The sequence below is a fragment of the Oncorhynchus clarkii genome, chromosome 9, assembly GCF_045791955.1.
Source record: "Oncorhynchus clarkii lewisi isolate Uvic-CL-2024 chromosome 9, UVic_Ocla_1.0, whole genome shotgun sequence".
NCBI lineage: Eukaryota > Metazoa > Chordata > Actinopteri > Salmoniformes > Salmonidae > Oncorhynchus > Oncorhynchus clarkii.
The window spans coordinates 16,601,339-16,615,222 of NC_092155.1; the positions used below are offsets into that span (position 1 = coordinate 16,601,339).

A 13,884-nucleotide genomic window follows, 5' to 3' on the forward strand; every position below is an offset into this window, starting at 1 on the left:
ATAATGTAATTTCCAGGTCAGGTCTTCATTGTTGCCTGTGTTGTTGTCTTGTGGGATGAGTGGGGGGGGAAAGGGAGCTATTCTCCACAGTGTCTGCCACAGGTCAGGGCTCGTTTTTTGTTGTCTAGTGAAAGAAATCAAATCAAATGTATTTATATAGCCCTTCCTACATCAGCTGATATCTCAAAATGGTGTACAGATCCCAGCCTAAAACTCCAAACAGCAAGCAATGCAGGTGATGAAGCACGTTGGCTAGGAAAAACTCCCTAGAAAGGTCAAAATCTAGGAAGAAACCTAGAGAGGAACCTGGCTATGAGGGGTGTCCAGTCCTCTTCTGGCTGTGCCGGGTGGAGATTATAACAGAACATGGCCAAGATGTTAAAATGTTCATAAAAGACCAGCATGGTCAAATAGTAGGTCTGGGACAGGTCAGGATTCCATAGCCGCAGGCAGAACAGTTGAATCTGGAGCAGCAGCACGGCCAGGTGGACTGGGGACAGCAAGGAGTCATCATGCCAGGTAGTCCTGAGGCATGGTCCAAGGGCTCAGGTCCTCCGAGAGAGAAAGAAAGAGAGAATTAGAGAGAGCATACTTAAATTCACACAGGACACCGGATAAGACAGGAGAAGTACTCCAGATATAATAAACTGACCCTAGCCCCCCGACACATAAACTACTGCAGCATAAATACTGGATGCTGAGACAGGAGGGGTCAGGAGACACTGTGGCCCTATCCGATGATACCCCAGGACCGGGCCAAACAGGAAGGATATAACCCCACCCACTTTACCAAAGCACAGCCCCCACACCAATAGAGGGATAACTTCAACCACCATCCTGAGACGAGGCCGAGTATAGCCCACAAAGATCTCCGCCACGGCACAAGCCAAGGGGGGGAGCCAACCCAGACAGGAAGATCACATCAGTGACTCAACCCACTCAAGCTACGCACCCCTCCTAGGGACGGCATGAAAGAGCACCAGTAAGCCAGTGACTCAGCCCCTGTAATAGGGTTAGAGGCAGAGAATCCCAGTGGAAAGAGGGGAACCGGCCAGGCAGAGACAGCAAGGGCGGTTCGTTGCTCCAGAGCCTTTCCGTTCACCTTCACACTCCTGGGCCAGACTACACTCAATCATATGACCCACTGAAGAGATGAGTCTTCAGTAAAGACTTAAAGGTTGAGACCGAGTTTGCGTCTCTCACATGGCTAGGCAGACCATTCCATAAAATGGAGCTCTATAGGAGAAAGCCCTGTCTCCAGCTGTTTGCTTAGAAATTCTAGGGACAATTAGGAGGCTTGCGTCTTGTGACGTAGCGTACGTGTAGATATGTACGGCAGGACCAAATCAGAGAGATGGGTTTGTAGGTTAGCATTAAAACATTGAAATCAGCCCTTGCCTTGACAGGAAGCCAGTGTAGGGAGGCTAGCACTGGAGTAATATGATCACATTTTTTGGTTCTAGTCAGGATTCTAGCAGCCTTATTTAGCAGTAACTGAAGTTTATTTAGTGCTTTACCCGGGTAGCCGGAAAGTAGAGCATTGCAGTAGTCTAACCTAGAAGTAACAAAAGCATGGATTAATTTTTCTGCATCATTTTTTGACAAAAAGTTTCTGATTTTTGCAATGTTATGTGATGGAAAAAAGCTGTCCTTGAAACAGTTGATATGTTCGTCAAAAGAGAGATCAGGGCCCAGAGTAACGCCGAGGTCCTTCAGTTTTATTTGAGACGACTGTACAACCGTTAAGATGAATTGTCAGATTCAACAGAAGATCTCTTTGTTTCTTGGGACCTAGAACAAGCATCTCTGTTTTGTCCGAGTTTAAAAGTAGAAAGTTTCCTTATGTCTGAAACGCAGGCTTCTAGCGAGGGCAATTTTGGGGCTTCACCAGGTTTCATTGAAATGTACTGCTGTGTGTCATCCGCATAGCAGTGAAAGTTAACATTATGTTTTCGAATGACATCCCCAAGAGGTAAAATATATAGTGAAAACAAGAGTGGTCCTAAAACGGAACCTTGAGGACAAACTATTCACAGAGACAAACTGATATCTTTCCAACAGATAAGATCTAAACCAGGTCAGAACTTGTCCGTGTAGACCAATTTGGGTTTCCAATCTCTCCAAAAGAATGTGGTGATTGATGGCATCAAAAGCAGCACTAAAGTCTAGGAGCACGAGGACAGATGCAGAGCCTCGGTCTGATGCCATTAAAAGGTAATTTACCACCACAAGTGCAGTCTCAGTGCTATGATGGGGTCTAAAACCAGACTGAAGCATTTTGTATACATTGTTTGTTTTCAGGAAGGCAGTGAGTTGCTGCGCAACAGCCTTTTCTAAAATGTTTGAGAGGAATGGAAGATTCGACATAAGCCGATTTAAAAAAAAATAAATAAAAAAAAATTAAAAAAAAGTTTTTTATATTTTCTGGGTCAAGGTTTGGCTTTTTCAAGAGAGGCTTTATTACTGCCACTTTTAGTGAGTTTTTGCTACACATCCGGTGGATAGAGAAACGTTTTATGTTCAACATAGGAGGGCCAAGCACAGGAAGCAGCTCTTTCAGTAGTTTAGTTGGAATAGGGTCCAGTATGCAGCTTGAAGGTTTAGAGGCCATGATTATTTTCATCATTGTGTCAAGAGATATAGTACTAAAACACTTGAGTGTCTCTCTTTATCCTAGGTCCTGGCAGAGTTGTGCAGACTCAGGACAACTGAGCTTTGAAGGAATACGCAGATTTAAAGAGGAGTCCGTAATTTGCTTTCTAATAATCATGATATTTTCCTCAAAGAAGTTCATGAATTTATTACTTCTGAAGTGAAAGCCATCCTCACTTGGGGAATGCTGCTTTTTAGTTCGCTTTGCGACAGTATCAAAAATAAATTTCGTATTGTTCTTATTTTTCTCAATTAAGTTGGAAAAATAGGATGATCGAGCAGCAGTAAGGGCTTTTCGATACTGTACGGTACTGTCTTTCCAAGCTAGTCGGAAGACTTCCAGTTTGGTGTGGCGACATTTCCGTTCCAATTTTCTGGAAGCTTGCTTTCAGAGCTCGGGTATTTTCTGTATACCAGGGAGATAATTTCTTATGAGAAATGTTTTTAGTTTTTATGGGTGCAACTGCATCTAGGGTATTGCGCAAGGTTAAATTGAGTTCCTCAGTTTTTTTGTCCTCTGACGTCCTTGTGTTGGCAGAGGGAGTCTGGAAGGGCATCAAGGACTATTTGTGTTGTCTGTGAATTTATAGCACGACTTTTGATGCTCCTTGGTTGGGGTCTGAACAGATTATTTGTTGCAATTGCAAACGTAATAAAATGGTGGTCCGATAGTCCAGGATTATGAGGAAAAACATTAAGATCCACAACATTTATTCCATGGTACAAAACTAGGTCCAGAGTATGACTGTGACAGTGAGTAGGTCCAGAGACATGTTGGACAAAACCCACTGAGTCGATGATGGCTCCAAAAGCCTTTTGGAGTGGGTCTGTGGACTTTTCCATGTGAATATTAAAGTCACCAAAAATTAGAATATTATCTGCTATGACTACAAGGTCCGATAGGAATTCAGGGAACTCAATGAGGAACGCTTTATATGGCCCAGGAGGCCTGTAATCAGTAGCTATAAAAAGTGATTGAGTAGGCTGCATAGATTTCATGACTGGAAGCTCAAAAGACAAAAACACATTTTTGTTTTGTAAATTGAAATTTGCTATCGTAAATGTTAGCAACACCTCCGCCTTTGCGGGATGCACGGGGGATATGGTCACTAGTGTAACCAGGAGGTGAGGCCTCATTTAACAGTAAATTCATCAGGCTTAAGCCATGTTTCAGTCAGGCCAATCACATCAAGATTATGATCAGTGATTAGTTCATTGACTATAATTGCCTTTTGAAGTAAGGGATCTAACATTAAGTAGCCCTATTTTGAGATGTGAGGTATCGCGATCTCTTTCAATAATGACAGGAATGGAGGAGGTCTTTATCCTAGTGAGATTGCTAAGGCGAACACCGCCATGTTTAGTTTTGCCCAACCCTGGTCGAGGCACAGACACGGTCTCAATGGGGATAGCTGAGCTGACTACACTGACTGTGCTAGTGGCAGACTCCACTAAGCTGGCAGGCTGGCTAACAGCCTGCTGCCTGGCCTGCACCCTATTTCATTGTGGAGTTAGAGCCCTGTCTATGTTGGTAGATAAGATGAGAGCACCCCTCCAGCTAGGATGGAGTCCGTCACTCCTCAGCAGGAGTTGTGAAAGAAATGGTGCCCTCGATCCCTGTTCTCTGTGGTGGCTCAGTGTGCATGTACAGGCCTTTTTGTCTCAGTACCATTTATTTTATAACACCTAGTCTTTCTCTACTGGGCTTGGGCAGTATCTAACTAGTCACACCTTCATACCGACCTTGTGCCATACCGGGATATTCGGTTATATCTGAAGGTTAGCAACGCTAACAAGTACATGTAACATCCCATAGAGAGTGCTAATGAACACATTGCAAACATTTTATACAGTCTCTGACCTAGAGTATTTGCAGAACAAACATCCCAGCTCATAAAATTATACAAGTAACTCCAAAATGCTACTCAGTTTGCTTCACGCACAAAACAAATATTACACAGGCTTTTGATCCAGGATGAGATTCTTCGCTGTTGCCAAAAAAAACAGTTCAGCACAACTTAATTTTGGAAGAAGTTAACCACTTAGCTAGATAGCTAACTAGCTGCTAAATTAGCAAACCAAATGCACAACTGAAGAGCATTTAGCACATTTTAGACAGTTAACTTAATAGTTAAACAGTGACAAGAAAAAGTATGTGAACCCTTTGGAATTACCGGGATTTCTGCATGAATTGGTCATCAAATTTGATCTGATCTTCATCTAAATCACAACAATAGACAAACATATTAGTTTAAGCAGACTAACACACCAATTATTGTATTTTTCTTGTCTATATTGAATACATAATTTAATAATTCACAGTGTAGGTTGTATGTGAACCCCTAGTATGTGAACCCCTAGAAGTCATTACTTCTCCAAAAGCTGTTTTGAAGTCAGCAGTCAGCTAACCTGGAGTCCAATCAATGAGACGAGATTGGAGATGTTGGTTAGAGCTGCCTTGCCCTATATAAAACACTAACAAAATTTGAGTTTGCTATTCACATGAAGCATTGCCTGTGAACCATGCCCCGAACAAAAGAGATCTCAGAAAATCTAATATTTTTCCACCGCGTTCCTGGCAAACTATTCAGTGGACAGAAGGAACTACCGCTGAGTTGTTTAGAAGGAACACACAACACTATGTGTGGAGAAAAATGGCACAACACACCAACATCAAAACCTCGTCCCGACTGTAACGTATGGTGGAGGGAGCATCATGGTTTGGTGCTGCTTTGCTGCCTCAGGGCCTGGACAGCTTGCTATCATCGACGGAAAAATGAATTCCCAAGTTTATCAAGACATTTAGCAGGATAATGTTAGGCTATCGTATCTGTCCACCAATTGAAGCTCAACAGAAGTTGGGTGATGCAACAGGACAACGACCCAAAACACAGAAGTAAATCAACAACAGAATGGCTTCAACAGAAGAAAATACTCCTTCTGGAGTGGCAGAGTCCTGACCTCAACCCGATTTGAGATGCTGTGGCATGACCTCGAGAGCAGTTCCCACCAGACATCCCAAGAATATTGCTGAACTGAAACAATTTTGTAAAAAGGAATGGTCCAAAATTCCTGCTGACCGTTATGCAGGTCTGATCCGCAACTACAAAAGTGTTTGGTTGAGGTTATTGCTGCCAGAGGGTCAACCAGTTATTAAATCCAAGGGTTCACATACTTTTCCCACCCTGCACTGTGAGTGTTTACACGTATAATTGTCTTTGCTTTTTTGTTTAAGCAGACTGTGTTTTGTCTATTGTTGTGACCTAGATGAAGATCAGATCAAATTTTCTGACACATTTTTTGCAGAAATACATGTATTACCAAAGGGAACACATACATTTTCTTTGCACTGTAAGATATCTCGCTGGCAACATTTTAGTTGTGAATTCCATACTGTAACGTGATCATCTGGCGCGTTGCTGCACAACGGTGTGTGACTCACAAGTCTCCGGTCTCTCGTCGTTGTGTGCATGTAAACACACCACATGACTGAGGATTACTGGTAAACTTCATAATGAAATATTGTGACAGGTGAGGTGAAATGAAGAACTCAATCTGTTTTATCTCCTAACGTATTGCACAAGTTGACTGCAGGTATTTACTTAAGAAAACGGCTAAATAAATAGAAGAAAAAACAAACATCCCGTGGCTGTTTCCAAATACCCCGGTATACAGCCCAAGTCTCTACAGTGTCTGCCAGGGGTCATATTTGTTGTTCTTGTTGAGGAGGTGTTCCCTCCTATGCTCTCTGTGGTGGCTCTGTGTGCATGACTGAACACCACAAGGAAAACCTTTTTGTCTTTAGTGATATGAATCTGGGTTGCATGGTTCCTCAAGGTTCCATTCACTGTCACATTTGAATGTCTTTTGAATGTTGCCTGAATTTTTTTTACATTTTTTTTAATCACCTGACAAACAGGAATTTGTTTGAATTTGAAAAACTGCAGCAGTTCATGGATGGCTAGGCCACTCATTATGAGTGGTAATAAAATAATATGATCATTTTGATAATTTTCTCTTAAAAGGGGAGAACCATACATTGTTTCATACTTTTAACCAGCCGTGTGTGTGTGTGTGTGTGTGTGTGTGTGTGTGTGTGTGTGTGTGTGTGTGTGTGTGTGTGTGTGTGTGTGTGTGTGTGTGTGTGTGTGTGTGTGTGTGTGTGTGTGTGTGTGTGTGTGTGTGTGTGTGTGTGTGTGTGTGTGTGTGTGTGTGTGTGTGTGTGTGTGTGTGTGTGTGTGTGTGTAGATCAACGCTAAGAAGAAGGAGTCTGCGTGGGAGTTCACCAAGAGCCTGTATGATGCCTGGTCTGGATGGCTGGTAGTGACGCTGACAGGACTGGCCTCAGGTAATACAGACACCTGACCTCACCTGTACTAGTAATGTGAGAGCAAAATTCCAAGATTATGTTATAGTACTGTTATTGCATCAAATGGTTGTTTTATGCAACAGAATAGAGGGTTTTTATTGCACTCATCTCTGTGTGTTCTACTGAGAATGGGCCTCTGGAGGCTTAATGCTGACAACATTTACGATGTCTTGGGTGATAAACCTAACAAGACCACATTCCATAGCATGAGTTGGTGTTTCTGTTCTATGAGGTACCAGGGTGGCGATGCCTCCAGAATGGATAATTATGAGAGGAACGTTGTTTTGGTGGCCAGACCCTGGATTCTACACAATGAGAACAGTATTTACAGCAGATGCTGTTTACTGTGAATTATTAGTATGTTTTCATACTAATCTTAACCTTGTGACCCATTCCATGCATCTGTTGTTTGGCATGAACATTAAAGAGAATATACGTTGCTATAAAATGCTGTGGCTCAAATCCCCTCGTTGACAAGCTTCGTTATTGCAATAATAAATGTATGTTATTAATATGTTTTGAATAAGGTAATATCCTGATTGGTGATTGACCTTGTCTTTCCTCATTATTGATTAGAATTTCCACGACAGTAGTCAAGATGATTTACCTTAAATACAGGCTCGTCATTGACAACGTGTTTGTTGTTCATCTTGTTTTTTATGTCACACTGGCACAGGCTTAAACTGTTGTTTCCTTCTCATCCTCTTCCTCTTTGTCCAATCAGGTGCCCTGGCGGGTCTGATCGACATCTCTGCTGATTGGCTGAACGACATCAAGGAGGGGGTGTGTCTGAATGCCATGTGGTTTAATCACGAGCAGTGCTGCTGGGGCTCCAACGAGACCACTTTCGCTGAGAGGGACAAGTGTCCTCAGTGGAAGAGCTGGGCGGGGCTCATCCTGGGCCAGGAAGAGGTGGGAGGGATTTAAAAATTTAATGTCAAAATGTAGATTTCCACCTAAACAGACATAATTATTTATCATGAGAGGGCCATAAAAAATACCAAGTAATGATTATACTGCCAGAATGATTAAAATCTCACCTTTTCTAGTAAAAATTGTTAATAAATTGCTAAGGCGTAGTCACTTTTGAGGATACAAGTACACAGTACAAATATGAGGAATAGGGCTTAACATGTTTGTGGGAATAGGGCTTAACATGTTTGTGGGAATAGGGCTTAACATGTTTGTGGGAATAGGGCTTAACATGTTTGTGGGAATAGGGCGTAACATGTTTGAACTGCTTTCTAAAAATAGTAACAATCAAATTATAACCAACTTACTATAAGATTTCACCTTATAACTGTAAAATATGTGTTTCTCCCCAATTCTATTTAAAGGGATAGTTGGGATTCTGATGCTAGCTGTACACAAAACCTTTCCCTTTTTGTGCTAAGCTAGTTAGGATCGGCTCGCAAAACTAGCTTTAACTTCCTTCATGCTCGATGCAGATCGATTTTTTTATTTATTTAAATGGTATTCATGAGTTCTGATGATTGCCAAAATCCCAAACTATCCCTTTAATGGCAGTTGTAAACGTGCTCCTCTCCATCCTCCGACTGCCCCCTCTTCTCCTCTTCCTTCTCTCTTTCCTCCTCTCTTTCCTCATTTCCCAGGGTCCTGGTTCCTACATCATGAACTACTTCATGTACATCTACTGGGCTTTGTCCTTTGCCTTGCTGGCTGTGTTACTGGTTAAGGTGTTCGCCCCCTACGCCTGTGGCTCAGGCATACCTGAGGTAAGACCGCACGCACACACATGTACGGATGCAAACACTCACAAGTTTACATGGCTACACACACACACTATGTATTGTAATTCAGGCGGGTTCTGTACCTGCTTTGTAGGAAAAATTCATGGTGAGGTTATCTGCTCTAGTCTAGCACTCGAAATCTCACTTTCTAGTTGCCATGGCAACAGGAGAGCGAGCGAGATGGGGATGAGCACTGCGGAGCAGTTGGATTTTTAATTTCTTAGAAATTCTTAGATCGTGACATTGACCATATCTGGCAAGCTAGTCGCTGTGGTCTCAATAAATATTATTATTTGGTTCTAAGACTGACAACAAATGTTGCCCTTAGAGAGAAACGATTTGTCAGAGTATATTGTTTATATCAGGGTGGCTTTTCGGGACATTTGCCTTATTTCTTCAACAGACCTAATCATCTACCTCCTCTACCCTCGGTGCTTCTCCAGATTAAACCTAGAAATAATTTCTCCAGTAGTATATTTACCTCATTTCCCCCCATCTCTCTGTCTCTCAGATAAAGACCATCCTGAGTGGGTTCATCATCCGGGGTTACCTGGGGAAGTGGACCCTGCTGATCAAGACGGTGACCCTGGTGCTGGCTGTAGCGTCTGGGCTGAGCCTGGGGAAAGAGGGACCCCTGGTCCATGTGGCCTGCTGCTGTGGAAACATTTTCTCATACCTCTTCCCCAAGTACAGCAAGAACGAGGCCAAGAAGAGAGAGGTATGTATGATCTACTGTTCTATTAGGTGTGGAGATATACAATATAACTTTGTCCAAGTACAGTAGGAATGAGGCCAAGAAGAGAGAGTGTATGGTTTGGTGTATGTATCCATTGTATTACATTACAAAGTTTAGAGTTTTGTTATAAGACATTCTTTTGGTGACCTTTTCTGTTGTATGATTTAAGACTGTGTGTTCTGGGTAAATACCTGTCAGTGTTTCAGCTCACTCTGCCTTTGTTTTGGATAAATTCCTGCCGGTGTTTCAGCTCACTCGGCCTTTGTTTTGGATACATTCCTGCCAGTGTTTCAGCTCACTCGGCCTTTGTTTTGGATAAATTCCTGTTGGTGTTTCGGCTGACTCGGCCTGTGTTTTGGATAAATTCCTGCCGGTGTTTTAGCTGACTCGGCCTGTGTTTTGGATAAATTCCTGTCGGTGTTTTGGCTGACTCGGCCTGTGTTTTGGATAAATTCCTGCCGGTGTTTTAGCTCACTCGGCCTGTGTTTTGGATAAATTCCTGTCGGTGTTTTGGCTGACTCGGCCTGTGTTTTGGATAAATTCCTGCCGGTGTTTTAGCTCACTCGGCCTGTGTTTTGGATAAATTCCTGCCGGTGTTTTAGCTCACTCGGCCTGTGTTTTGGATAAATTCCTGTCGGTGTTTTAGCTCACTCGGCCTGTGTTTTGGATAAATTCCTGTCTGTGTTTTAGCTAACTCGGCCTGTGTTTTGGATAAATTCCTGTCGGTGTTTTAGCTGACTCGGCCTGTGTTTTGGATAAATTCCTGTCGGTGTTTTAGCTGACTCGGCCTGTGTTTTGGTACTAATCTTTTTTATTTGTTGTCTCTGCAGGTCCTATCTGCAGCATCAGCGGCTGGGGTGTCTGTGGCTTTTGGTGCTCCCATAGGAGGAGTACTCTTCAGCTTGGAGGAGGTACATTTTATATTGTGTGTGTGTGTGTGTTTCTATGAGTGTGTCCGTATGAGTAAGCACATCACACACACTATAGTCTTGTTTTAGGCCGAGTTTCTGTGTAAGCACTTTGACAACTGCTGATGTAAAAAGTGCTTTATAAATACGTTTGATTGATCTGTTCATGCACGCTTGTGTCTCTGTATGAGTTAATGTATCCCACTATAATGTCCCCTATTCACCTGTCTCTCTGCATCTCTCTCTCTAGGTGAGCTACTACTTCCCTCTGAAGACTCTGTGGCGCTCCTTCTTCGCTGCGCTAGTGGCAGCCTTCGTCCTCCGCTCCATCAACCCGTTTGGCAACAGCCGTCTGGTCCTGTTCTATGTGGAGTACCACACCCCCTGGTACCTGTTTGAGCTTATCCCCTTCATCCTGCTGGGGGTGTTTGGAGGCCTCTGGGGGGCCTTCTTCATCAAGGCCAACATCGCCTGGTGCCGAAGGAGGAAGTCCACCCGCTTCGGGAAATACCCCGTCCTGGAGGTCATCTTCGTGGCAGCCATTACCGCCGTGGTGGCGTTCCCTAACCCCTACACGCGACAGAACACCAGCGAGCTGATTAAGGAGTTGTTCACTGACTGTGGGCCGCTGGAGTCGTCCCAGCTGTGCCAGTACAGGAGTCAGATGAATGGGAGTAAGGCGTTTGTGGATGCGTCGCCTAACAAGCCGACGGGGCCCGGGGTCTACACAGCCATGTGGCAGCTGTGCCTGGCGCTCGTCTTCAAGATCATCATGACAATATTCACCTTCGGACTCAAGGTGAGGTAGGGCAGGTTGGGTACTACCGTCTAGTTAATGTAGCCCGGCAGTTAAAGGGGAAGTTCAGACAAAAACCTCCTTTATAACTACTATTGCCTGGTCGTTTGTCATTACCCCAGACAGTTTTTAGGTCCATTGCTTGAGTATTTAGATGTAGGTAATACGCTGATTCTACCCCCACCTTCCCCATAGAAACCCCATGCAACGTCAAAAGTCCATTCTAAATACCTCCTAAACACACCGCTCTGGCCTCCCATGATCGAAATAGTCCTTTTAATGACTTTCTCTGCGCAATTTTTCTGCTAACTTATTTCAGTAGGCACATTTTTACCTATGAATGTCGTCTCGGGAATTTCAGCATTTCCATAAAAAAATACATGTGTTATAAAGAGCCCAGAAGTGTTTTTGGGTGAACTTCCCCTTTTAATGTGATGGTATTGGATATGCATGTCTCTTAGATTGTAGTCTAGACTTGAAGTAATGCTGATCAGGGTTAGTTAGGGTTGAGAAATACTGAGCAAAATCAGAATTGGAATTTCAGTTCCGGATAGTTTTTTGGTGGTTCCTGTCCCCAGGTTCCGGCAGGCCTATTCATCCCCAGTATGGCCATCGGGGCGATCGCCGGGCGGATTGTTGGCATCGCCGTGGAGCAGCTGGCGTACTACCACCATGACTGGTTAGTGTTCAGGGAGTGGTGCGAGGTAGGCACCGACTGCATCACCCCGGGACTCTATGCCATGGTGGGGGCCGCTGCATGTCTGGGTGAGTTACACTGGCTGGATGTGGGTGTCTGTAATGTTATGGTCACGTCTGATACTCCTACTCAGTGTTCATTCTTGTGATCCATTGACAAACACAGTCTATATAACAATGGATCACAGAAACACGGAGCTGTGTAAAATGTAATCTATCCTGTTGGATGGCTTTGGTCCTCTCCCATTCAAACCTTTTCCTTTTGTCTGTAGGTCGTTGCTGTATCAAAATAAAAGGTTTGTCAAATTACCTGGTAAAATAAAAGGTCAATAATATATTTTTATTTTTTCAGGTGGTGTGACGAGGATGACCGTGTCTCTCGTGGTTATTGTGTTTGAGCTGACTGGCGGTCTGGAATACATTGTGCCCCTCATGGCGGCCGTCATGACCAGCAAGTGGGTGGGCGACGCCTTTGGGCGTGAGGGCATCTACGAGTCACACATCCGCCTCAACGGGTATCCTTTCCTGGACGCCAAGTCAGAGTTCACACATACCACACTGGCGCGGGAGGTGTGTCAAAATCAAGTGTTATTTGTCACATACACAGTTTACAGAATGTATAAAAGGTGTGGTGAAATGATTGCATGCTAGCTCCATCAACATATTGTATAACATATAACATACAGATTAAATTAATACATTGGCACACTGAATCATTAACAGTTAGAGGCAGTACCATTGACATCAATGTATGATTAAGTAAAAAGTTGACTTCTTGGTCACAACTTCTTGGTGACCGAGGGGCAGTATTGAGTAGCTTGGATGAATAAGGTGTCCAGAGTAAGGTGCCTGCTACTCTGTCCCAGATGCTAATATATGCATATTATTAGTAGTATTGGATAGAAAACACTCTGAAGTTTCTAAAACCTTTTGAATGATGTCTGTGAGTATAACAGAACTCATATGACAGGCGAAAACCTGAGAAAAATCCAACCAGGAAGTGGGAAATCTGAGGCTTGTAGTTTAAAGGCGTCAGTTAGGGTTCAGCCCTAAACCACTTTCTGTGTGACTTCAGGTGATGCGCCCGCAGCGTAGTGATCCGCCGTTAGCGGTGCTGACACAGGACGACCTGACGGTGGAGGAACTCCAGGTGATCATCAACGAGACCAGCTACAATGGCTTCCCTGTCATCGTCTCCAAGGAGTCTCAGAGACTGGTGGGCTTCGCCCTGCGCAGGGACATCACCATCGCTATAGGTGAGGAGAAACTGAGATGGCAGGTTGTGGGGGGGCACACACGTACTCAATTACATGCTTGCTTACACATACGGACTTATACATACACACACACACACACACACACACACACACACACACATCTTTCTCTTCTCTCTCTCTCTATTTTATGTATTTGTCTACAAGTTCATATGTTTACAACAAGCAAGGGGAAGATATCAGAATAGGGGCATTGGGGAATAATGACATGTTTTACGGAATAAATTTGTACTGTAGTGAAGCCATCTCTAGAGTAATGCAAGGTCTCGTTCATGATCATGTGAAACGTCAATTGCTATGGAAATGCTGGGATGTGTTTTTCAATTATGTTGAAGGTAATTATAATGCAACTATGACGGTGAATGGTTGAGGGACAACTATTGGGGATCTTGGAGGGTTCAGGTTCATGTTTTTTGGCCTGGTGGTAGATCGGTCAACATGCCCTTGAGCAGGGCATTGACCCTGGATGCTTCTGTGTGTCGCTCTGAATGGGAGTCTGTTGGATGACTGGTATTATGTAGTTGTTGAGCGGCTTCACTGCAAGTATATTGTATGTTTTGAATATTCAATAAATAAAAAGGTTGCGGGGGGTGCTCAGACCTGGGTTCAAAACTTCATAGTGTTTATTTTTTATACTTTAGCTGCACTTGACTTGGCTTGCCTGGCTAGCGCAATGGAACCACTCCTTAGACGCTAATCTTT

At 43.6% G+C, this 13,884-nt stretch overlaps 1 protein-coding gene across 7 annotated transcripts in view; it reads left to right on the forward strand.

The window, feature by feature from the left end:
- The window catches only part of LOC139415987 (H(+)/Cl(-) exchange transporter 3-like), a 50,601-nt gene that overhangs the window by 28,628 nt on the left and 8,089 nt on the right, over positions 1-13,884 (forward strand). For all 7 annotated transcript variants that reach the window (XM_071164203.1, XM_071164205.1, XM_071164206.1 and 4 more), the window contains 9 exons: positions 6,901-7,000; positions 7,746-7,933; positions 8,635-8,757; positions 9,284-9,490; positions 10,339-10,419; positions 10,667-11,215; positions 11,791-11,977; positions 12,261-12,478; positions 12,984-13,164. In XM_071164203.1, coding sequence (XP_071020304.1) covers positions 6,901-7,000; positions 7,746-7,933; positions 8,635-8,757; positions 9,284-9,490; positions 10,339-10,419; positions 10,667-11,215; positions 11,791-11,977; positions 12,261-12,478; positions 12,984-13,164 — 1,834 coding nt within the window. The remainder of the gene's footprint in view (positions 1-6,900; positions 7,001-7,745; positions 7,934-8,634; positions 8,758-9,283; positions 9,491-10,338; positions 10,420-10,666; positions 11,216-11,790; positions 11,978-12,260; positions 12,479-12,983; positions 13,165-13,884) is intronic.